Raw genomic sequence first — 26,282 nt, 5'->3', positions numbered from 1 at the left:
TTTGGGTATATTGCGAAGCATCTGGAGGCTCCAAGTATAGGTTTTTCTGTTTCTGGTTGAAGATCTTGTTGAGTTTTGGGGGAGATTTATCGGTATCACTTCCTACCCCGCCATTACTCTGACGTCATCTCCTGTTCATATATTTTGAGATGTTTTTTCCCCTTCTGTACTAGGGATGGTGGTCTTCACTGTGCCGGGTAGATACTCCTCTTGCTACTGAATTTTGGGTTGTTTGTTTGTTTTACAGGGGTAAAGATTCAGAGAGAGGGACAGATAGAGAAAGACAGACAGGGAGAGAAGATGAGAAGCATCAATTCTTTGTTGCAGCTCCTTAGTTGTTCATTGATTGCTTTCTCATATGTGCCTTGACTGGGGGGCTACAGCAGAGCAAGTGACCCCTTGCTCAAGCCAGTGACCTTGGGCTCAATCCAGCAATCTTGGGCTTCAAGCCAGGAGCCATGGGGTCATGTCTCTGATCCCATGCTCAAGCCAGTAAGTCCACACTCAAGCCAGAGGCCTTGAGGTTTCAAACCTGGGCCCTCCGGGTCCCAGTCCAATGATATATCTACTGTGTCACCGCCCGGTCAGGCTTTATCTCAGTTTTAATGTCCTTTTTTCTGAGTTTGTCTGAGTTTCTCTACTAGTTAACTTGCTCTGCATTTTCCTTCATTACATTTGCCACATGATAATTCAGTGTTTATGGGATTGTTTATTCAATGGCTGTCACTAGGTGTACTTATTTAGGTTGAGAATCCTTCATATTGGGTTTATCTTTGTATCTCTGGCACTGAACACTGTCCCTGACACATAGTAGGAGTTTACAGAATACATGTGGAGAAGTAAATGAAAACAGAACATAGGTGTCTGGCCACCCCAGGGATTTGGGACTGTGTGGAGAGGTTACCTCATTAACTATTTGCTTTTCTCTACAGAGCTTATTTTGCAGAGGATGATGGGGAGCTTGTACCCAGAACAAGTCATACAACAGGTAAGGAAAGTATGGGCCTCAGACTTTTTCTGAATTTCCAAACATAGCACTGCAGCATATAATTCCTGACCTTCCCAGAACAGTGCAGTGAATCATAACCAAAATACTTATGTGAACTCTTTGGACTTTTAATGATTCTGTACTGCAAGATTAAAGTCATTTGTAAAATTATTATATTTTAATCTGTCCCTCTCTCTGAGTCTTTATCTCTGTAAAACAAACAAACAAAAAAACCCAAAATTCAGTAGCAAGAGGAGTATCTACCCGGCACAGTGAAGACCACCATCCCTAGTAGAGAAGGGAAAAAACATCTCAAAATATATGAACAATGCTTGTCAAGTACCTGCTATGTTTTTAGGCACTGTTCTAAGCTTGTACTCACTTTGCCCAGCCACACTAGACTCCTTACTGTGGCAGAATTTATTTAATTCTGCCACTAAGATGAAATCTTTGCTGTAATATACCATTTAAATGAGTATTAGTATTATATATCATAGATAACAGTGTCAACCTCGTAAGTGAGATTAAGTGGGAAGAGTTCTTTGTACAGAACTCATGAAGGAATAAGCACCCAGTCAATACAATTATTAAAGTATTCATAATAATATCACATCATTACTGCCCTAACATTATCCAGAGAGCTACCTAAATTACAAAACCAATGTGAAGATAGCTCACTTTTGGGGACAGTTTTTCACAAAAACTTAATTGTCTAAGGGTTTTACTTTGCTAAGTGTTTTGCCTATTTTATACCAGCCCTGAAACACAGATGGTTCAGATGCACAGTGTGGAAAACGCTTTGTAATTTAAATGTGTTAAGGACTTCAGAGTCACTTAAAATTAGCATTTGTAACCTGACTCATGGTGACACACTGGATAGAGTGTCAATGTGGGACGCTGAGGTTTCAGGTTTGAAATCCGGAGGTCACCATCTTGAGCATGGGCTTACCAGCTTGAGTGCAGGGTTGCTGGCTTGAGTGTGGAATTATAGTCATGATCCCATGGTGGCTGGCTTGAGCGCAAAGATCACTGGCTTGAGCAGGGGGTCACTGACTCAGGCGGAGTCCCCCAGCCAAGGCACATATGAGAAGGCAATCAGTGAACAACTAAGGTGCTGCTACAACAAGTTGATGTTTCTCATCTCTCTCCCTTCTTGTCTCCCTCTCTCTCTCTGGCAAAAAAAAAAAAAAAAAGTTTTATAGCAACATCATTCATTTACACATTATCTGTGCCTGTTTTGAGTGACAGAGGCAGAGCTCATGGTTGTGACAGAGAAGGTATGGCCCATGGGCCTAAAATATTTACTATCTGGCCTTTTAAGAAATGTTTGCCAGTCGGGGCTTAAAACAATGATTTATTCTTTCTCATAGTCCTGTATCTTGGCAAACTGGGCATTTCTTCTGCTGGGCCTCATTCGGGGTCACTCAAATACTGCAATCTCCTTGACAGCTTGGCTAGGGCCGAAGGTCCAAGATGGCTTTACTCAAGTGTCTGGCAGCTGATGCCCTGCTGTCAGTTAGGACATCTGCATTGCCCCTATACTTGGCCTCTCCCTCTCCAGGAAGGGGGACGGGTCTACTTCATAGCATAGTGGTCCTGGGGTCCTAAAAAGGACCTCAGAAATGCAAGGTTTCTCTAGGCTTTGTCTCTGGAATTCACACAGTGGTATTCTTTTCATATTCAATAGTTCAAAGCAAATTAGTTGGCTAATTCAGATTTAAGAGGTTGAGAAATAAGCAACACTTTTTGATGGAGAAGCAGGATCATCAAGTTACTAAGGGGCATGGACATAACTAGTGTGTTTTACTGCGTGGGGACCCTTATGAGTATGATCTACCACAGGATATTCTTTGTGAACTCTTCTCATGTGCCTCAGAATTGGTTTGTATTTTGCAAGAACCAAATTCTGCTGGATTATGCGGGTTGAAATGATCACGCCACCATTATATAACATGTTTTTCCATTTCACTGGCAGCTTTTCTTAGTGACAGTAAAGATCGAGGCCCCCCAGTGCAGTCACAGACCTGGAGAAGTTGTGAGAAGGTCCCCTTCGGGCAGACACATTACCTGAGAGCATTTGAAAAAGCCCCTCCGGTCCAGCCTCAGGCTCTTCGAGACTTTGAGAAGGTAAGTCACATGGCTGGGTGTCAGTTATCCCAGCAGAAGGAGTACCAGGGGGCAGTGATGTCTTATAAAAATATGGTCCATGGCTTACTCTGGATGGTGGGCCTTCTTACCATAATAGTGTCTCTTTTAAGAGCATATGTCCCATGGAAAGAGACTTTGCTTGGGGCAACGGGCACACAAAGCAGTATGCGGATGCTGTTTTGTTGAGTTGCACACTTGAAACCTGCATGGTTCTGTGAACCAATGTCACCCCAATAAATTCAATTAAAAATAAAAGAGCAGGGCCCTGGCCATTTGGCTCAGTGGTAGAGCGTCGGCCTGGCGTGCAGAAGTCCCAGGTTCGATTCCCGGCCAGAGCACACAGAAGAAGCGCCCATCTGCTTCTCCACCCCTCCCCCTCTCCTTCCTCTCTGTCTCTCTCTTTCCCTCCCGCAGCCGAGGCTCCATTGGAGCAAAGATGGCCCGGGCGCTGGGGATGGCTCCTTGGCCTCTGCCCCAGGCGCTAGAGTGGCTCTAGTCACAACAGAGCGACGCCCCGGAGGGGCAGAGCATTGCCCCCTGGTGGGCAGAGCGTCGCCCCCTGGTGGGCGTGCCGGGTGGATCCTGGTCGGGTGCATGCGGGAGTCTGTCTGACTGTCTCTCCCCGTTTCCAGCTTCAGAAAAATAAAATAATAATAATAAAAAAATAATAAATAAATAAAAATAAAAGAGCAGGCCCTGGCCAGTTGGCTCAGTGGTAGAGTGTCGGCCTGGCGTGCAGAAGTCCTGGGTTCGATTCCCGGCCAGGGCACACAGGAGAAGCGCCCATCTGCTTCTCCATCCCTCCCCCTCTCCTTCCTATCTGTCTCTCTCTTCCCCTCCCGCAGCCGAGGCTCCATTGGAGCAAAGATGGCCCGGGCGCTGGGGATGGCTCCTCGGCCTCTGCCCCAGGCGCTAGAGTGGCTCTGGTGGCTGCGGAGCGACGCCCCGGAGGGGCAGAGCATCGCCCTGTGGTGGGCGTGCCCGGTGGGGCGCATGCGGGAGTCTGTCTGACTGTCTCTCCCCGTTTCAGGCTTCAGAAAAATACAGGGAAAAAATAAAAAATAAAAAAAAATAAAAGAGCATATGTTCCAATGAGCATCTGCAGCATTAGCTATGTGCTGAATGCTGTGGTTCGTGGGCAGTTCTCTCTATTGGTGATTCTCAAGCTTACCATTTTTATCCCTGGTTTATTCTCAGATCAATTCAGGAAATTTAAATGGCATATGAGCCCAGGGCACCCAGTCCAGTGGCTGGCATTGTATTCTCTGTAGCTGGCTTGGACAACTTTGCATATCTGGATACTGTCTGTAGTCTGAGGTGGCTCGCCATTTGTTTCTCAACAAGATCTGTCATTGTGGCTCAAAACTGATGAAACTCTTTGAAGTGCTTTGCAGCTTGATATGTTTATCCTTAGATTTGGCCAAACCAAATTACTGATAATGTAATACAGGTCCCCAGCTCCCTGGACCCTGGATTGATCCCAGGAAGGGTGTACAATGGAACCCATCTACCGGTATTTATATAGCTTGTAAAAAGCACCCAGGATTTCTTACACCGTGTGCTAAAAATAGAAACAGCTCTTTGGTGCCCCCTGGAGGTTACCCAGGCATCCCGCCACAGAGGAGTACTGTATAAAATATATTTTGAGATACAGTGTGTTTCTTTTGTTCTTGAATTGACAGCTTTTGACATAAAATAATAAAATCCATTTTCAAAACAGGGTTAATAAAGCAGTGTTGACTTTGGTTTGCTCCGTCTTCCCTCAATTTGTAACTAGAAATGTTTCCCAAGGACTTAATGTACATCACACCAGACATTCCTGTGGACAAAGAAGATGCTCCAGGTCACATGTGTCTGAGAATTAATCAGCCTATTTTTGGTTTTGTTTTGTTTTCACCCGAGGTTGTCATGGATACTGTCCATTGGGTTTTTTTTAAAGAAGAGTTTGTAGGAATATTAAGTGGCTTTTGAAGACTAAACCTCTGAGCAGCTGTGGTGCTGGTGGTGGGCGTAGGGCTGGTAACACCCCAGTCCCTTCCTCGTTTTCACCTTTTGATTCTGTTTCAACACAAAGGGGTGAGCAGGCTGCAGTGCCCCCACAGCTGGGTGGGGCGCCCTCTGAGAGCCGGTCTGCCTACATGCTCCTTTTGGTTCCGAGGTGACTTGGAACATTAAAGTGAGGATTATCACCTCCATGAGAGAATGAATGGCTGGATGCTGAGTTGGGTGACAAACAGAAATCATCTGGCTTTCAGGTGTGGGGTTATAAATCCTCTCCTCTTACCATCCAGGTGTAATATTCCTGATTAGTCCTTCTCAATGCCACGAACCACTGATAGAAACCAACCTAGGACACAGAGAAAGGTCCAAGAGGAGATATTTTAAATCTCTCTCCTATGTGTCAAGTAATAAATAAATAACAACAAGGCTATGACACACTTTTTTTTCCGTCAGAAAGGTCATTGCTAGGGCTCAGAAAGGGTAATAGAATTTCTATACCGTGATCATAAATTTTGCCAGGTCAGAGAGATTATTACATAAAACTGTTGAGAAAAGCTCCTTCTTAGACGCTGATTACAGTACCCACACCACCACAGCATATCTGGGATGAGTGAGACGAGAGCAGCACATACATAATACTATATCTTGATCACTTTCTATGTGACGAGTACTGTTTTAAGTATGTGCAGTATGATCTCATTTAACACTCATGACAACCCTGTAAAGAAAGCAGCCCCTCTCCTTTTCTCTCTCTCTCAAATCAATAAATAAAATCTTTTTTAAAAAATAAAATAAATGATAAATAAAGGCACAAAAAAGAACTTACCTAATGTCTCATAATGTGAGACTGAAAATACTCATCATTTTTGTGACCTAAAATGGTGAGTGCTTCCTAGGTTAGGGAGCTCAGCCAATGAAAGTTTGGTGGTAATGAGACTGGAACCATTAGCTCCTCGTGTTTAGATAGGTACAGAGTGCAATTCTGTCTTTTCTAGGTAAACTGGAAGTGTGCCTTTATGTCCTAATATTCTCTATCACATGCTTTTTATTGCATTAATTCTGAACTGCTTGCAATTCCAAACTGTGTGACATTTCCCAGTTTCTGTTCTGCCTGGAATACATTTTCCCTCCTAGTCTCTAGTTAAAGCCTACTCATTCTTCAAGATTCAGCTCAGGTGCCATTTTCTGTGTTTTTAGGATGCCTTCCTTGACTTTCCAATCTCAGAATATATACCCTGACTCTATGGTTTTCAAGGGTAGAAAACACGTCCTGCTCATCCTTTTCTAGTCTCTAGAACCTAACATAATGGCAGTGTATATAGTACGTGCTCAGTAAATGCACACCAAGTAAACTAAACTTGTTAGATTTGCATTTCCCGTGGCTCAGGACTCACAGAATGTATTCACAGCAAGTTGGATGGTTCTAAGGAGGATATTGGTGTATTAATTGAATAATTAGGATAAGAAACTGACAAGTCAAGAAAAGTACACTTGTTTTTACGATGAGTTTAAAGGAAGACCATTTCCCACCTAAACTGGGATGATAAAATTACATACCAAGTAAGTGAAAGAAGCAGGGACCTTTTGAAATATTTGACAGGACTTAATAAGATCATTAATAGTAACTAATCATTATTAAATAACCAAATATTAAATAATATTTATTGAATTTTTATTATATGCTAGGTACTTTTCTAGATACTTAATGTATTTTATTTCAACCATTTTTAGTTAATTTGCCTACTTATCAGATAGGTACTGTTACATCCATTAAACCAGAGAAGAAACCAAGACTCAAATCACTTACCTAGAGCTATACAGGTTTAAAGTGACAGAACAAGATAACCCCAGTGATGTCCAAGGTTCCTAGGGAAATGAGAGGACCATTCAGAGATAGAGTTACGTTGGTGAAATGAGTGTAGTGTGGTTTTATATAGAGAATCAAATGGCAGATGCTATAGAAAAGCTATGGAGAGGTGGGGGTCTGTAGCTGTAAGGTTTAAAGGGGGCCTCCACTGCCCTCCCCTGCTTACACGTTTTTAATGATGTTGTCTTTAATGTGAAGATGCCAGCGAAACCAGCTGCAGTGTTTGCCTAATTATAGTCCGAAGCCAGCTTTCCCTGGTAATTGGAATCCAACCACAGAGTCAGCCTGGTGAGGCTCCACCCATCCTGGAAAATTTTTTTCACTTGACTCTTGAAATCTGGGGTGGGGGGTGGGGAGGACAGGGCCTGAAAGGGGCTTTTCTGTCTTTCTGGGGATATGAATTCTCACAGTCTGGGTTTCCTGTTCTGCTTTCAGTGAATCTGGACCACGTCACTGTTGTTCGTAGGTACAGCTGATTCTGTGTTTCTTGGGTGTTTCTCTCTAATTACAGCCTTGGGAAATGAATGCTACCAGTGAAGTGTGTTTTTATTTTTTTTTAAAAAACCCAGCATTTATGCTCCCAAAACTACACTACCCCAAACATACTGATTTTGTTTTCACTTGTGTTTGAACCATTCATAGTTATTAGATGAGAAGGCAAGGAGAGAAATCCTAAACTCCCAGCAATCATAAAGACCACATTTTCTTCTTTTCAACATAACTCTTCAGAGGGATTCCACAGTCATTCCAAGGAACTTCAGAAATGTTTTCATTTCTAAGCAACATTGTTAGATATGTATCAACACAACCATTTTTCCTTAAGAACTATGAATAAAAGAAATGATTCTGAGCATTGTAGAGGATACAGAGATGCATACTGTTACATTCTCAAAAAACCTGATTGGGTATATGGAATTTAAGTTATGCAAGATTTATTTAAATAATAGCTTAGGCAACTGTGAAAGACATAACAGAAGTTTAGAGTGTTTGCCAAATAAATTTCTGTCTTTAAAACTTAAATATGAAAAAACATTTTAAAATTTGTATTCATATATACATATATAAATGTCTCTTCTTTACTGTATGAAGAAAGCTCTATCTTTTTCCCTATGGACCTTGAGGAATTTTCATTTCAGTAATAATTTGCACTCCAAAAATGTTTTTAAAATAGCAACTAAAATAAGATACCAATTAATATTTATTGAGTGCTTACAGTGTGCAAAGCTCTATGAATGCACTTGGCTTACATTATCTTAGTCAGTTTTAATGACTGTCTACTGGTTGGTACAACCATTATCTTGGATTGTACAGAGAGGGACAGTGAAGCCAGAAGAAGTCTAGTGATTGCTAGAAAGGACTAGAGCTGGGTTTGAAGAGAAATGTACTTATTTCAAAGCTTGAAATTGATTTTAGAGAGAGAGACAGAAACATCAGTTTGTTGTTCCACTTATTTATGCACTTATTGGTTGATTCTTGTATGTGCCTAGACCAGGGGTCAAACTCACAACCTTAATATTAAGAGTTCAAGCTTTGAAACAAGTACATTTCTCTTCAAACCTTAACCACACTTTTATTATGCATCTCTATGGATAGCTGGTGCCCTTATTTATTGCACTATTTGTCCCCTTGTCCCCTCAGTGGACGGGTGTGTTCTGTGTGCCAGGCCCAGTTCTAGCTATTAAATGCAGAGTGATCAAATATGAATGTATTTTTTAAAATGTGTGTTCAAGAATGAGTGTTTGTTTCCATATTTTTATACTAATAAAATATTAGAAATACTTTCATTATCAAAGTGAGGGTTGAGTATTTCAGGCATGGTATATACATAAATAGAACATCATAGAGCAATGTACTGTACTGGCCAGGCAGATAGTAACAAATTTAAGATTAAACAATAAAACAGCAACAATTTGTCTTAATATTACATAAAATAATATCTCAATTTTGAGGGAGAAAAATTAGAAATATCTGGAAGGATATAAATCAAAATATTAATAGTAATTATATCTGGGCAATAGGATTAGTTATGATTTTTTTCTTCTTTATAACTTTCTATATTATCTGAATTTTTATAACATGTATTTTATTTATCTATTCATTAAACAAATATTTCTAATGTTCCTACTATGTAAATATCTTAAGTACAGCAAATACAATAATGAATATGCAAACATGGTCCCTGCTTTCATAGAACTTCCATATTAGCCAATTACAATGGAGTATAATCAGAATGTTGGAGGTAAAGAATGTTATACGATCTGTAGCTGAAGCTCCTAACTTAGTCCAAAGGGAAAGTTTCCTAGAGGAAGCTACATCTTACTGGGGACCTAAAAGAAGAAGAAGTATTAGCTGATAAGATGGACTGGGAGTGGGACAATGAAGAATGTTTCTTGCAAAGGAAACAGCATGATCCAGGTGAGAAAAAGAATTTAGTAAATTAATTTATCTTAGATTATGCATGCTAGAAATGTTAAGAGTTGACTGGAGAAAAAAAGGGCAAGAGAAGCCAGTATACAGGGCCTTGCAAGTTATGTAAAGGGTTTTAAATATTATCGGAGCTTTATGGGGAACCATTGAAAGCTTTTAAACAGAGAGGTGACATGATCAGAATTTCCTTTTGAAATGTCCCTTTGGCTTCTGTGGCTCTGGATTGGAAGAGCCGATCTAAGGCAGAGGGAGTAGCTAGGAGGCTGCAGCACTACAAAGGTTGTAGTGATGACAGTATAGAAGTGAGAGAAATGGACAGATGAGAGAGAGAGAAGCAGAAGTGACAAGACTAAGTGATTGATTGGATGTATGACCGGTGATGGAGAAGCCCAAGCATGACCTACCACTAACTCATCTCTCCATTCCCATTGCAGACTAGCTTGTCACCTTTTGTAAACTGCCAGAGTGCCTTGCACTTTTCCTTTAATAACATGATTTATTTCTTCAAAGTCTCTCTTTTCTGTTAGGATCTGAGCTCCATGAGAGCAGAGACAGAGTCTGTCTCATTCATTCCTAGCTATAGTGATTAACATAATGCCCAGTTATAGTAGGCATGCCTTTTCTTTCTGTTGTGTTTTGGATGAATGAATGATATCAAGCTTTCTTGCTAGGGCAACTTTGAGGTGATGCCATCCTCTGAGAAAGGGAACAGCTGGAACAGGCACATGTAGTTCTTTTATATCATTAAAACAAAAACAACAAAGACCAAAAACCAGTAGAAGGATTCTCATTTTTGGAGCAAAATTGAGGAGATCCTTCTGTTCTTAAGGAATCTAAATCTAATCGACAAGAAAAATAGATAATCCGAAATAGCAATGGTAGAAAGCACTCAGGAGGGACCCTAACATGAACTTTAGGGTCAGACAGGCTTCCTTTAATAGGTGGCTGTCTACATCAACTCCTTAAGGGCAAATTGGAGATAGTTTGGTCAGAGCTGAGTGGGTAGTGAAGAAGAATGGTTTCCAGGCCAACACTGATACCCATGACAAGTCCTGGAGACAGCAGAGAGCATTGTGAATTCAGAAATAGAAGACTTTCTGTCATAGCTGAACTACTGGAGTGTTGACTGAGGTTCAAGTTGGCAGTGTCTCCCCCTCCCCACCCTCTACTCTTGGCCTTATTGTTGCAGCCATGATCATTGATGGTATACTGTGGATTCTTAGCTCTATGTCTAGAGAAAGTCCTAGTTGTGTTGAAAATCTAGAAAAACAGGTGAGGCAGTAAGTTGATTTGTTTCCCCTTGAAGACTAGAAGCTCAGCAAATAATCTTACTGGAAAAAAAAAAGAAAAACAAATCTTCCTGGGTTGAACCAGTTATGCACAAACAACACCATTTCCTGCTGCTGTTGATGGAGCCACACTGATGGGGAATCTAGTTTGGAGCCTAAGTCTGTGCAGCTCACGGGCGCTTCTGCCATGGAGCCCCTTCAACTGCCTCTGACAGCATTGTTTCTGGCCAGGCTGTGTATTTTTGGTAGTCAGGGAAGTGACTTGTTTTGTTTTGGTTTTATATAGTTCACAGTGCTCTAATGTGATGATGACAACAGCACCTTGTTATTCCAGGATTGGGGGTGGTGCGGGTGTGTAGCTATGGTGGGAGAAGACAGCAGGAACATCATCTGACCCCCTATCCTTCATCCACATGATGATGCTGCCTGCGACAGGATTATTTATCGACCTGATGTCATAGCTGTTGTTAGCTCTTCTGTCACCAGGCCAGTTTTTTCAAGAAAAGGCTGTGTACAGGATGGGTATCAGTTTGCTTCTGAGTTTTAGGGGAGAAAATGGAATGATATGATTAATAATGTAGCATTTAAAAGACACTGGAACTAGAGGAATTATGTTGACATTTCAGAAACAATTTTAGAAGAAAGATTTGTTTATTATGCAACCTAAAAGAAATAAAGGTCTTTGTAGAGTTTGTAGACTGCTCTCTGAAGCAGACACCAACAGTTGGCTTATGGAATACAGGGGGCAGGAGTCCTGAGTGGAAGTGGAATTATTGATGAGTGGAAAATCAAGTTCACTGACTTCAGTTGACACTTTTCCTTGTTGAAATGGTCTGCAAAAGTTATGCATATTCTTCAGGGCAGCCTAATGAGTATGCTTTTCCTGTGTCATAACAGAGTGAATCACGTGTTTTCTTTCTGAGGACTGTAACAAAACCTTAACTTGATAAAACATAGTAACCCATGAGGTTTCCATATTGAGGACTAATTTCAGGGTACTTCATCTAGCTTCTATGTTAGGGCCCCTTCATCTAAGCAGGGCCAATATACAGAACATTTTGAAATGATCAGTTCTAAACCACTTTGGTTTTAGCTAAATTGAATGGAATTTAACCTTAACTGAAATTTAACCATTAAAAAAAAAATCTTTTGTAAAGGGCAAAGGACTGGGCGAGTTTCTTCTCTCTGCTTAGGTTTCTTTCTTTTTTTAAAATAACAACTATATTGAAATATAATTTACATACCATAAAATTCTTCAAGCATACAAGTCTATGGTTTTAGTATATTCACTTAGTTGTGCAACAATTACCACTATCTAGTTACAGAATGTTTTTACCTCTCCAAAAAAACCTCACACCCATTGGCAGTCATTTTCTATTCCCCCTCTACCCAGCCCTTGACAACCACCCACCTTGTTTTCCTCTCTATGAATTTGCTTTTTCTGAACATTTTGTATAAATGGAATGATTCAATATGTGACTTTTTGTGCCTGGCTTTTTTCACATTAGTGGCAGTACTTTGTCAGTCACAAGGTAGTCCTGGGTTCACAGGGCTCATCTAGTGTCATGATTAAGGCCCTGATTAATATGTAATATGTTAGAGTAGACTGTTGGATAGTCTGTGCCCGTATACTTTTTAGAGAAGCAAGTCAGCTAACTTCTTGATGTCTCACTTTCTTTGACAGTAATGGGCATAATAAAACCTAATCTGTTTACTTCACAAGATAAAATGAAATAACATACATGGAAGTGCTTTGTACATTGTCAGATTCTATGTTATTGTGAGAAAATGTAATTATATCCATTTAATTTTGTAAGACAAGTCCAAGTCATTCGAAACAGCCAGGAATTAAAATTTTGCATTGCTGCAACTTAGATTTGATCAGAAAAGCATAGGGACTCCCAGACACATAGATGTATTATATTGATAAATAAAAAATCTGTATTTCAGACATACTATCCTCCTTCTCCCTGCCTCATTCCTGTCTACCCCTGTCTTCCAATTCAAAACAAGTTGGGCTCCTAGAGTTGATTCCACTGGATGCTAAGGAGCAAGAAATACTCTCCATTTGTGTACTCTTTCTTTTTCTTTTCTTTTTCCTTCTTTTCCAAGTGAAAAGAGGGGAGACAGACAGAAGTGCACATGTGCCCAGACCGAGATCCACCTGGAAACCTCTGTCTAGGGCAAATGCTTTGCCCATCAGGGGCCATGCTCACAAATGAACTATTTTTAGCACCTGAGGCAGAGGTTCCATGGAGCCATCCTCAGTGCCAGGACTGATGCTCTCGAACCAATGGAGCCATGGCTGTGAGGGGGGGGGGGGATGAAGAAAGAAAGAGAGAGAGAGAGAAAAGAGTGGGGGAGGGTTGGAGAAACAGATGGTCACTTCTTTTGTGTGCCCTGACTGGAAATCACACCCAGGACATCCACACATCAGACTGATGCTCTACCACTGAGCCAGTCGGCCAGGGCAAGAGTATTTTTATTTTCATGAAATGTAAACATATGAATGGTCGAAGACAGTGGTAGTCAACCTGGTCCCTACCGCTCACTAGTGGGTGTTCCAACTTTCATTGTGGGTGGTAGTGGAACAACCAAATTATAAATAAATAAAAAGATAGATTTAACTATAGTAAGTTGTTTTATAAAGTTTTATTCTGCCAAACTTAGCAAAAATCTGACATAAAGTACTTGGTAAGTAATTATTATTATATGCTTTAACTTGCTATAACTCTGCTTTATAAATTTTATGAAGTAAAGTTACTTCTCTACTTTATAAATCACCATTACTGTGAAACCAGTGGGCGGTTAGAAAATTTTATTACTAACAGAGATACAAAATGGGCAGTAGGTATAAAAAGGTTGACTACTCCTGGTCAAAGATATCAAATTAGTAGAGTTTAAGTTGCAGAAGTATTATTATATTTGAAAACAATGTGTCAATTAAGACAGTTAATCATTTTTAGTGTAGTGGAACTTTAAATTTTAGGAGAGAATGATAAGAGATTAATATGTTTTCAAGCGTTTCCATTTATAAGAGCTATCTGGGGGGTCTGAATATGATTAGGCACATGTGAAACTGAGTCTTTTTTAAAGGCTGGCTTGACAGATGTTTGTGTTAATGGGGCATGACATGTGACAGCTGGGTTGTAATCCTCTTACTATTGTTGACATTGATTGAGTGCTTATTAAAGTCTTATTTCCAGTTTGAGCTAATGCATTAAGAAGCAGTGAGAAGAAGAAGTTAAGGGAAGAGTAGAGAGCCATTAATGTTTGGAAAAAATATTTTGAGGAAAGGGCAAAGATTTTTGATGTACTGTGTGAAAAAAGGAAGAACAAAGACAGATGCACTAAACCTTGTTCAAGAACCTGCATTGTTTCTTTCCTCAGTAATTCAGAGCTCACCAAAACATAGAGGCCTGGGACCTGCCCACCAGAGGCCCTGATTTAGTAGGTCTTGTGTGCATCTCAGATAGGTGCATATTCGTTTGTTAAGCTACAAAAAAATCAAACAAAACAATCTTCCTAGTAATCAGTTCCTGGCTCTCCCCCACTGCCTTTCTCTTCAGCTGTGTCCTAATTGAGAGCCAGGATGTGCCTGGAGGACAGGCTCAGTTCAGACTCCTGCTTCCGACTCTCATGATCTCCTGAAAATGGTTCTTCACTTCCCATGCTCTCTGTTTCCCCATCACAGCACAGTATGTGCCATTTGTTTCAGTCCAGTCGGCTCTCTGTACCTTAGCTGAAGTTCCACCTGCCTAGATTGCCTTGTGTTCTAACCCCAAGCTGAGCCAAACTTGATTCATCCTTTAAGGAGAGCTGAGGTGCCCCTTCTCTGGGGAGCCTTCTGACAGCTTTCTTTCCTAAGTTTTACAGTTTTTACTATTTGTACAGTTCATATGTCTTTAAACAATTAAATTAAGCCCCATTTGCTCAGATATCATACAAAGTTCAGATTCTGCATTGTGTATTAAAATTACTCTGTTAGAATAGTTTATTTTGCCCTGGCCTGGCTGGTTAGTTCAGTTGGTTAGAGCTTCATCCTGAAATGCAGAGGTTGCTGGTTTAATCCCCCATCAAGGCACATACAGAAATAGATTGATGTTCCTGTCTCTCTCTTTCTCCCTTCCTCTCTCTCTCTCCCTTCCCCTCTAAATCAATTTAATAAAAACAACAACAAAAAATCTTGTCTTAAAAAAAAGAGAATAGTTTATTTTACTTATAAGATAGCCTTTTTATAAAGAAGAATACCTTAGATATGCTCTTCATCCTAAAGCATCTTTATAATATTGTATACAGATTGAGTTCTCCTAGGATTAAATCTGGTGAAGTCAGTCAATAGGTTAACTCTTCATTCATTCTTTTTTTTTTTTTTGTATTTTTTGTATTTTTCTGAAGCTGGAAACGGGGAGAGACAGTCAGACAGACTCCCGCATGCGCCCGACTGGGATCCACCTGGCACGCCCACCAGGGGTGACGCTCTGCCCACCAGGGGGCGATGCTCTGCCCCTCCGGGGCGTCGCTCTGCCGTGATCAGAGCCACTCTAGCGCCTGGGGCAAAGGCCAAGGAACCATCCCCAGCGCCCGGGCCATCTTTGCTCCAATGGAGCCTTGGCTGCGGGAGGGGAAGAGAGAGACAGAGAGGAAGGAGGGGGTGGGGGTGGAGAAGCAAATGGGCACTTCTCCTATGTGCCCTGGCCGGGAATCGAACCCGGGTCCCCTGCATGCCAGGCCGACGCTCTACCGCTGAGCCAACCGGCCAGGGCTCTTCATTCGTTCTTAAAAAAATTTTTTTCATTGATTTGGAGAGACAGAGAGACATAGAAGGAGAGAGAGAGAGAAGGTGGGGAAGGGAGAGAGAGAGAAAGAGAGAGAGAAACAGCAACTTGTTCCACTTAGTTGTTCCATTTAGTTGTGTGTTCATATGCACTCTGACTGGGGATGGAATCTGCCACCAGGTGTGCTGAAATGATGCTTTATCCACTGAGCTACCCAGCCAGGCCTTCTTCTTCCATTCTTTTATCTAACACTCTTGGTACTGGTGAGATAGCAGTGAACAAAACAGGCAAAAATCTTAGAGTTTACATGCTAGTGGAAAGAGACAGACAAGAAGCAAAATAAATAAGTAACTATATTCTAGATGATGATTATGCTGTGGCAGGAAGTAAACAAGGAGAGATGGAGTGCTGGGGTAGAGCATAGGTGAGGTACAGTTTTAAATATCTAGAGAAAGAGTGTAACATATGGAGGACCTAGAAGCTCAAAGGGTCTGAGGATGGAGGGTGTCTGCTGTTTCTGATAAACAGCACAGCAGGTGTAGGGAGAGAGGAGTAGGAAGAGAGGAGAAGAGCAGGGAGAGAGGCTCCTGATTGCGTAGCGCCCTGGAGCCTCATGGGCTAATGAAGCGATTCAAAGTTTCACTCTAAGTTACGTGGGACGCCAGCGGGCTTTTCCAGCAGAGGGATAATCTGATATATTTTAAAAGGGTCACTGTGACTGCTATGCTAGGAAGAGATTATAGGGGTGCAAGGGTAGCAGCAGGGAGACCAGGAAGGGGGCTGTTCAAATAATTTAGGGGAGAGACCCTAGTGTCTTGGGCCAGAGTCGTAGAGGGGCCTGTAAGCACAGGTAGATAGAGATGCATTGAGAGCCATAGAGGGGCCCATAAGCACAGGTAGATAGAGATGGAGTGAGAGTCAGAAGAATGAGATTTACAGACAGCTGAGATGGTGTGTGTGACAAAGAAGAGACAAGAACTCAAAGGTTTTGTCCCAAACAACTGCAGGTATTGAGTTGTTACAAACTGAAATGAGGGCCCAGTGAGGAAGGAGTGTGTGCCCTGGGGAAGAGCAGAAGTGCAGAGTTAGATACCACAGACATGAGATGTCTGCATTCAAGCGGAAGTTTCTACTCGGAAGTTAGATGTGGACTGGGGATAAGGAAAAAGGTCAAGATGGGCATAAACTTAGAAATTTAAGAGAACAAAACATCATTTTTCAACAGTAATTATTCTAGCAAAGGTAGTTTCTTTGGAACTCTTGGAATAAACCTTTCTATATTATTGCAAAGTTGTGAGACCAATATAAAGCGAGGTAGCCTGTATTTAACAAATGTAATTAGCAAAATTTGAAATATATTGAACACTTATCTATTCATCAATTCAACAAATACTTAGGGAGTGCTTCCTAAATACTATGCAGTGAGAATACGAAGGCACAAAAATGTCCTTAAAACACCCTGGCCTGGTTGAGGTGATTGTCAAGAGACTGTACAGTGGCACGCATGGTACTTGCCAGGCCTTCTCGGTTGTGGTGGGAGTGAAATGAATGCAGAAAGACATGTAAGTTCTTGACCCTTTCCCTGGGCAGTTTACAGACTAGTTGGAGAAACAGAAACACACAAGGTAAATAGCTCTAGAAAGTGTAAATAACCATTCAAGACAATAGAACAGCAATATCATGAAGCAGCATGTGAACACTTACCAAATGCAAATTTTGATTTGCCTTAGGAGCTCAACAGAGGACAAAATCTTCCCAGGCTGGGGTAGCAGGAAACACTTTGTTTGGGTGGGATGTGAATTAGGGATGTGAAAAAAGAGGCAGCATATCTTGAGGGAATGTGATTGGGTTTTTCTTTAATTCTAAGAGGGATGAGATGCCTGCTAAAAGCTTTAAGTAAGAAAGATGGCAGGTAAGAGCTGAGTTTTGAAGGCTTTGCTTTAGCTATAATATGGAGAGCCGATGACTGAATTCTGGCACACATAGTTGGAGACTTGCAGATGTTTTTGCTATGAGATTTGTTGTGAGAAGGAGACATTCAACTTGAGCTGTCTAGCAAAGAGTGTGTTATGGAAGGCTACATCTTGAACAAGAGAGAGGACTTGGCTGGAGATTTGGGTGTTGTTTGGGAGGCAAAAGTGATAGTCTTAAAAGTGGATAAAATCTCAAAGGGAGAAAGTATGAAGAGAAAAAAAGCAGGAGACTAAGGACTAACCATTATCTAAGTACTCACTTTAAGGAGCAGCAAAAACCATAAAAGGGACCAGAGAGATAAAAGAACAGGGTTACAGGGCATAAAATGAAATAGACATTAATATGCAGAAAGAAGTATCTAGGTTCGATAAGAATACCCTGCATTTGCCCTGGCCGGTTGGCTCAGCGGTAGAGCGTCGGCCTAGCGTGCGGGGGACCCGGGTTCGATTCCTGGCCAGGGCACACAGGAGAAGCGCCCATTTGCTTCTCCACCCCTCCGCCGTGCTTTCCTCTCTGTCTCTCTCTTCCCCTCCTGCAGCCAAGGCTCCATTGGAGCAAAGATGGCCCGGGCGCTGGGGATGGCTCTGTGGCCTCTGCCTCAGGCGCTAGAGTGGCTCTGGTCGCAACATGGCGACACCCAGGATGGGCAGAGCATCGCCCCCTGGTGGGCAGAGCGTCGCCCCATGGTGGGCGTGCCGGGTGGATCCCGGTCGGGCGCATGCGGGAGTCTGTCTGACTGTCTCTCCCTGTTTCCAGCTTCAGAAAAACGTAAAAAAAAAATAAAATAAAATAAAATAAAAAAAAAAGAATACCCTGCATTCATGCAATTTTACTTTTCATAAAACTTTTGTTAGATTATTTCACTGAATAAAAGAATCCAAATAGACATCAAAAACGTTTTCAAACACTAATCATAAATCTGGCACCTGGTTCCCCTGTCCAAAGTGGAGGTGATAATAACTAGGTTATTTCTCTAGGAGCTTAGACTAAGAAAATGCCTTAAAAATCACCTAGTTTTCAACCACTTTGCTTTATAAATGAGGACATGAGGCCTCTGGAGAAGTGCCCTTCTAAGGTCACACAACTATTCAGTGATAGAACTGGGACCAGAAAACGACCTTCTTGAGTTTTAATTTAGACTTTTCTTTTCCTCACTCTAAGTCTAAATGACATTCATTTATTCTAAGAGCACAGATTTGACAAAAATAGCTAAGTCAATTTTAAATGTCTGCATTTTTTTTAAAATGAGGAATATTTTGTCTTAAGTTGCCAACAGTCTATGGTAAGAAATATGTTGACTGCTTATAATTCAAATCTATTCTAGAGAATGCTTAGTTCTAATTAGGCCCTCCTGAGGCCACTTGAGTTACTCAAACTTTTTCTATCTTTCGAAGTGAAGGGTAAGTGCAACTCTGAATGAGGTTTATGACATCAACCCAGTAAGAATCCCTTTGTCTTCCAGGTTGCCATAGATCCATTTGTTGGTCAAATAAGTTTGTAAATATGATGTATATGTTTGCTCGCTTTGGGTGTGGGAGACCAGCTATAAGCTGGCAAAGTCATTATGGCCTAAGGCTTAGTTTTAAGACTAAGCCTTTTCCTCCCTTCTAATACTAAGATCTTCTCAAAACTAAGCTTTTCCCCACACCCTTGACTGTTGCATGATGTGGGGTGGTGCACTCTTCTGAGGAATCCCATTTATGCCTCAGATAAGTGGCTTTGTATCAGAGACTTCCTTATTGGTATATTGGCTTAAAAGCTTTAATTTTCAACACTATAAATGAGACAGACCAGGGGCTTTCTCTCTCGGTTCCTGCCATCAGCATTGCAGAGACCTCCCTGATCCCTTGCCCTCTATGGGAAGGAAAAACGGGTTTTCTGCTTTTCCCCTGGCTTTTCTTGTGGCTTGCCTGTCTTGGTGAGACACCTATAAACAGAATGGCCCACCATCCTCCGACTCTGCCATTTCTTTACCGTCTGCCCGAATTCAATGAGAACCTGCATGTGAATGGCCACAATGGCAACCCCTGGCCATACACCAGTGTTTTTCAAACTTTAGGTGGAAATGTCAATGTGTCATGACATCAATTCAGTGGGTCACTCCAGAAAGAGAAATAGAATAAATAACATCAGCGTGCATCACACGTCGTGAGGGCAACATTACTTTATGAAACTTTCACGTCATGTATGTGTGTGTGCTGGATTGCAGTATAAAGTGTAAAAAGTGTGACTAACACAGGCTTGGAGGATTACAGTGTAAAACACACAGCTCCTACTACACAACTTATCTTAGTATCCCTCATGCCCAACATACCACCTGGTGAGGACTCAGTGTTGCTTGGAGCTATTATGAAGAGTTAAGAAAGAACTAGAAGAATGAAGAGCAGGTAGGTTGGGGAGGACGTGAACACTTAAATTAAGTATAAACTTTTTAGTCTCTTTTACTTTGAATGTTAATGTTAATTTTTTTCCAACCTAGTATTTATTGCAGCCAAGAGCCTGTGTTTGGTATGTGTGTCTCCCAGTCACCTTCAATGTCCTGTGTGATGTGCTATAAATAACACTTCCTGCTAATGTTGCAGCTGTCATTCAAGGATCTTAAATTGCTTTAGGAGCAGGATCTGGTGATGTGTGCCTGGCTCCACTTGGCAGGTGCCTGAGTTAAGAACCAGTGACTGGCTGAACTCTCTGGGCTCCAGGCTGACGCCTCCCTCCCTCCCCTCCCTTCCCATCCTCTCTTTCCCTCATCCCTCCTGGGGAGGAGCCTTTGACCCAGCCTTTCTGTGAGCTTGTGTAACTGGTAAACAGTTTGCAAAGATTACAGTTAACTAGAAGGTTCGCTCTTTCTTTTGGGGCTGGCTCTGGTGTATATGCGGGGAGGCCCATGGTAATAAAGGCTATTTATTGATTTAGGCACTTCTGGGATGGAAAAGTCAGGGGAGAAAACTGGGAAGGAACTGATAAGAGGTGAATGTCTGGATGGTCAAAGGAAATTAGGGACCCCTCTAGCAGTAGCTCTCTAAGATTTGCACCTGACAGAAAGGGGCTATTTGACATGTGATCACCGTTTTGTGTACACATGTTCTTTATTTCTTGCTTGTGGCCGCATTCCGTTGGCTTTTATTGTGCAAATTAGCCACCAGTAGGTTAAATACCACCCCTCCCCACCCACTCTTCATTTCTTCCTCTTTTCTGTAGCCCCCACCATCATCCTGAATTACTCCCATTTCCCATTTCCTGGAAGCTTCTAGGGGTCACCCCCCTCTCTTTTCCGAGAAGCTCTTAACTGGCCGCAGTTGGGCCTGGGAGAGTGACAGCTTGGAGTCCCGGCTTGGAGTCAGGTTACACCACTTGTGTCTGAGTTCACGCAGCATGTTCCTCTGTCAGGGATTCCGCAAATATCTCCCAGAGGTAAAAAAGGAAAGTGCTCTGCGCTGCAGCACCCAGAGCAGTGAGCCCCGTCCCGAGTCCCTGAGAGAGCGCCAGCCATCAGGGCCATGTCGCGGTCGCAGTAGCCCCAGCAGCGTCCCGGCCGCTCGTTTCATGCCGCAGTGCAGCCGCACCACGTTCCTGGGGTGAAGGGGTGACTGGGCATGCTCCTCCCCATGGGTTGCCCACCATGTCTAATGGATATCGCACTCTGTCCCAGCACCTCAATGACCTGAAGAAGGAGAACTTCAGTCTCAAGCTGCGCATCTATTTCCTGGAGGAGCGTATGCAACAGAAGTATGAGGCCAGCCGGGAGGACATCTACAGGCGGGTGAGTGCGGGGTGCGGGCAGGGTCAGCGGCGCAGCGATATTCCAGGCTCTTCCAAGGTAGTGCTGTGCAGGTGAGCGAGGGAGGTGGGTTTCAGGCCTGGGCTGCTCACCTCAACTCCGTGTGACCTTGGACAAGCCCATTTCGCCTCCTTTGTGCCTGTTTTCTACTTTCTTTCTCTGTAAAGAGAGGGAGCCGGATTAAATCATAGGCTCTAACACTCCGGTGTGGAACTGTGCAGAACAGTCGCCCTGGGAGCTGGTTTAAAATGTTGCGGGATCAATCCCTGGTTCCGGTACATACAAGAGCCAACCAATGAATGCATAAATAAGTGGAACAACAAAGCAATGTTTCTCTCTCTCTTCCTTCCTTTCTCTCTAAAATGAATTTAAAAAAAAATTTTTTTTAATGTATATTATGTACCTCACACCCAGGGATTCTAATTTAGTAACAGGGAGGCAGAGTTTGGAAATTTGCATTTTAAAACCATCCCCAGCAGTCACTGAAGCAGGTAGCTACCCGTCCCACGCTCCCTCGCTCAGGTAGAGAAGGGCCCCTCTGGCTCTCCGTGGAGTCATGGAACGATGATTTGGAGAAAAGGGCAGCGACCAAGGCATTTCTGGCCCTTGAGAAATTTGTGTTTGTTTTTGCAGATTATTTGCAGATAAGCTTTTAAGACAGAATCTTGGCTATTTTCAGCCTTAGGAATAGATAACCTCAGAATGAAGAAAAAGGTACTTCTGATGGAGTAGCAGCCTGCCTGAGGAGGGGCGGAGGGGACATGGTGGCTTCCCTGAGGGAGGGCCGTCTTGATTGACAGCTGCGCGATGGGGTGGAAAAGAAGGATGGAGGGGATTGGCCAAGCTGGGAGTGAGATGAGACAGCACCTTGGTAAGAGGACATCAGGCTATGGGTTACAAGGATTAAACGTCCTCACTGGTTTCCACAATATTGGTTTCCACAGTCCTCTTAGTGTCTGGGCAAGCACTGAAGTGACCCCAGCTGGTCGCCTCTGATTTGATCAGAGGTTCTGAATCTTCAACTGTTTACACCAGAGAGCTATACAAATGTGAGCACTGTGCTGCTCCAGGAACCATTACCGGCTGCTAGATAGTGTCTTGATCAGCACTGGTGTCTATGACGTCCAAATGATCATTTGGTAAATCAACTAATGTGGACACCTAAATTGGGGGATTTAGTCCTGCTTTCTGTCTTTTCTGGATTTCCATGTTTTAAACTGAATTTTCCTGAAACTGATCTAGATTCACCTTTCATCTGTAATATGGCTAACTCGTCATGTGCCTCAGTGGAGCTGCCAGGGTCCGGAAGATGGAGAGAGGGGAGGAAGGTGGCAGAATTTGCCTCAGGGTAGAAATAGTGAATGAATTCGTTCGCTTTGTAGAGGGAAGAACATTTTCCCATTAACTGTCCCCAAAACAAGGCAGAAGGAAGAAATTATATAATTTCTTAGGTAATTTGAGGGAAAGGGTTTTTTTAAGTTTGAATGAACTGACTGCTTGAATCATTTGGTCTCACCCTCTGCTCTGCACTGGCTGAAGAGCTGTCTCCAGTGAACATGGGCAGGGTGTGCACAGGCACCATCCCTGTCCTGGAGAAGCCTGAATAAGATTATAGAAGTTGTTGAGGGGTGGAGATGGGGAGGGAGGGGTCACAGGACATTATCAAATGCACAGATGACAACCATTCTGTTAGACCAGTAATGCCACTAGTCCCATTTAGGAAGCAGATATGGTCCTGTCTCTGTTACTCTGTACTCTGTTAATTACAGTGTAGCCAGGCAGCTACTGGCACCATATGATTTGAGGAATCTGTGTTCCCTTATTTCCCTTCTCACCAAACTTTGTTCATTCCACCTGTCACATTACTCATCCCATTTGTGACTTGTGAAACACTAAAGGCTTAAGTTAAAATGCTTTTATTTGGGAAACAGAACACATAAAACCATTATTAATCATAACATTATAATTGAAATTAGTTTCTTGCACTACATAGTGATGACAGATTAATAGGAACCAGAGCAGTTTTGTATTGATGGAAGGACAAAGGATTAGAAAACCACCACATTAGGGGCCCTGGACAACCAGGGGACCTAGTCAAGGAGTTGAACCTCCCTGGGCTTGTTCCAGCCCCTGTAGAACTGGCATTAAGAACAATGCAGAGCACTGTAGGCACTGAAAGTTTTTTGTTGAGGGTATGTATGAATTAATAGCAACCATAAAGATTAGAAAAGAAGACATAGCAAACCACTTTGTTAAACTTCAAAGGAGTACCAGTTATATTTGTACTAGTAGTGATAGTTATTTTGATATTTAAAAACAAGAAAAGGTTTGATCCTTTTCATCTCACCCTCATATTCCCATGAACATGTTGTTCAGGAAGGGGAGACCCCCACTCCACTTCTTTAGCTCTTATGACTGGTCTAATAAAATAATAAAATTGATACAAAACTATATTAACAGGAAAAAAACAATTTAATACATGTATATCGGAGATTCACTAGATAATGCTCAGATCATAAAATGAAGCTCAAAGAAATGATCAAGCCAGGAACCTGTTCATACTATTTAAACAAAGAAATCACTGTGAGGAAATTATAGGTCAAAGGAAGTTGGTGCTCATTAGAAAGCAATCTAAACAAGGTTTGGGTATTCATTAATGAGGAAATGAAGCAAAGAAGTATATACATTAGAAAAGAGGCAACAAGATTTCTCACCCAGTTTTCAGCTGAGTTGTTTAACTCTCATGATAGAGAGGTGTCTTCCAGTCCCTGGAGGACACCTGTCACATGGGAGATTTATTTTCTGCATTCAGAGAGACAAGGGTGCCCTTCTGGGACCAGCTGTTTGTCAGGTAACTTTAATTCAAAGTAATCAACATGTCATTGTGGAGTGACCTGTCTTGGGCCCCAATAGTATCTTATGTTCATCCTTGTTAATTATATCATGATACTGTAAGATTAGGTTGATTAAGTAATAGCCATGTTGGTGAAGAGACATCAAGAATGACATGCATGGCATCACATGGTAACTCAGGTGACTCAGGTGGGGATTTAGAGCCTTGTTTTGTGACCAAACTTCACTTGATTTTTTTTTTTTTTTTTGCTGTTGGAAGGTCACTTCTTTAAATCATACCCAACTGAGTTAGAATCTGCAATAATTTGGATGCTGTATGCATGATTCTCTTAAATAAAACCAGTGTTTGTGGAACATGTAATGTGAGTCTGTTGTGAATAGTAATTATTTGATCACTTTACATATTTCTGTTACTTCAGATTTTGTTGAGATATTTGTATTTAGGAGTGAAAAATTACTGTCTTACGAAGAGACAAGCTTTTTGCCATGATGACAGCAAGGAAGGGAAATAAATACAGGAAATGTTAGGAGAAGAGGACTGAAGAGAGGGTTCTGTTCTTCTAAGTAGCAAATTGTCCCTTATGTAATTGATTAAGGGAGATATTAAAATAGATATAATTCATAAGGATTTTAATTAATTGTAAGAGAAGTGGTAGTTCTGTAAGACTGGCTACTTTTCTGCTGAGTGTTTAAACTATGCTTTAAGCTTCATTTTTAAAAACAATTAAATATACAGGGCCCTGGTCAGATGGCCTTGTGTTGGTCCTGATTCACAAGGTTGTGGGTTCTGTCCCCGGTCAGGGCACAAACATAGGAATGAATTGATGTTTCTCTCTTTCTAAAATCAATCAATCAATAATAAAAACAAACAAACAAACAAACAAAAACAGAAAAAAGCTGCTTATTCTCAGCACAGGAAAAACTGAGGCATACTGCCCCCTCTTGGTAGCAGATAGTAATTGTAGGTTCAGTTTTTTGGGGGAAGACAATTTAGAATGAATACAGCAAGGAAAGGAGAAACTATTGCAGTACAGTTAGCTCCTGATTCTGGAGCAAAGTAAAGTGAGAACATGCTGTGATGATCCACAGCTGAGTATGGCCCACTTCTATAGAGAGTGGCTTGTTGGCATTGCTGGACTGCAGCTGCTCTGGTAAACAATTCCTAGGTGGCAACTTGGTTGATTTCTTTATTGTTGTTGATTATCTAATCTGGCATCTTCCCATTATAGCTGAGTGTATCACCACTAGAAATATGTTCAGCCTCAGAATTTATGAAATCCACCGCCGTGTGGTAAACTCTCAATCCCCAAACAGCACACAAAAACATCATCCACTATGTTTTGCCTTAAGATGACTACTTGCATGCTAAACTTCTGTGAATTTATTATTAAAGTACTTTAAAAAAGATTTAAGAATAGAATTTAAAATCTGATGGGGCCAGATCTAATAACAAAAATATCAGGAGAAACTGAAGGTTGTCATCCTGGACCAGTGTTTAAATACAACATAATTGTCCCTGGCCAAGTGGCTCAGTGGATAAACCATTGTCCCAGTGCACCAAAGTCATGAGTTTGGTCAGGGCATGTAGGAGAAGCAATCAATAAGTGTACAACTAAGTGGAAAAAAGAGTCGATGCTCCTTTCTCTCTTTCTTTCTCTCTTTCTCTTTCTCTTTCTTCCCCCTCTCCCTTTTCCTCTTTCTCTCAAATGAATGGAAAAATTAAAAACAAACAAACCATAATTGACTTCAGAAGGTTAAAGTGGATCTGGCCTTCAGATGGGAGTTGTAAAAGTTGTGTTCTATTGTTCTTTGGCCCTTCAACTGCCCAACTTCTCTGAGTTATGGTTTCTCATCTTTGAAATCGAATGATATTTTTCCTGAGCTAACTTTGAAGTTTATATATAGCATATTAATGCAGCTAGGTTTTTAAAATTGTGATAAACAGACTACTGGCTTTACTTGCCTACCAGATTTTCAACATTTCTGATCCAGCTATCATTGGGCTTAGTAGTTAAGAATTTTGAACCAGATGGACCTGAGATGGCATCTTGGTTTTACCCTTTGCTACCATTAACTTGGATGAATACTATCATTTCTCTGAGCTGAAGTGGATGTTGTAATAGCATCTACCTTATAGGATTTGGACAAGGGTTAAATGAACCAATTAGTTGGAATCAAT

General features: G+C 41.7%; 1 protein-coding gene across 4 annotated transcripts in view; it reads left to right on the top strand.

Moving 5' to 3' along the window:
* Positions 1-26,282, top strand: part of PDE4DIP (phosphodiesterase 4D interacting protein) — a 205,517-nt gene that overhangs the window by 26,019 nt on the left and 153,216 nt on the right. For all 4 annotated transcript variants that reach the window (XM_066377295.1, XM_066377294.1, XM_066377298.1 and 1 more), the window contains exons 2-4: positions 933-988; positions 2,964-3,115; positions 21,122-21,232. In XM_066377295.1, coding sequence (XP_066233392.1) covers positions 933-988; positions 2,964-3,115; positions 21,122-21,232 — 319 coding nt within the window. The remainder of the gene's footprint in view (positions 1-932; positions 989-2,963; positions 3,116-21,121; positions 21,233-26,282) is intronic.

Source organism: Saccopteryx leptura, chromosome 3 (assembly GCF_036850995.1).
Source record: "Saccopteryx leptura isolate mSacLep1 chromosome 3, mSacLep1_pri_phased_curated, whole genome shotgun sequence".
Lineage (NCBI taxonomy): Eukaryota > Metazoa > Chordata > Mammalia > Chiroptera > Emballonuridae > Saccopteryx > Saccopteryx leptura.
Note: the sequence above shows the minus strand (reverse complement) of the source record. Positions and strands in the feature narration are given on the sequence as shown.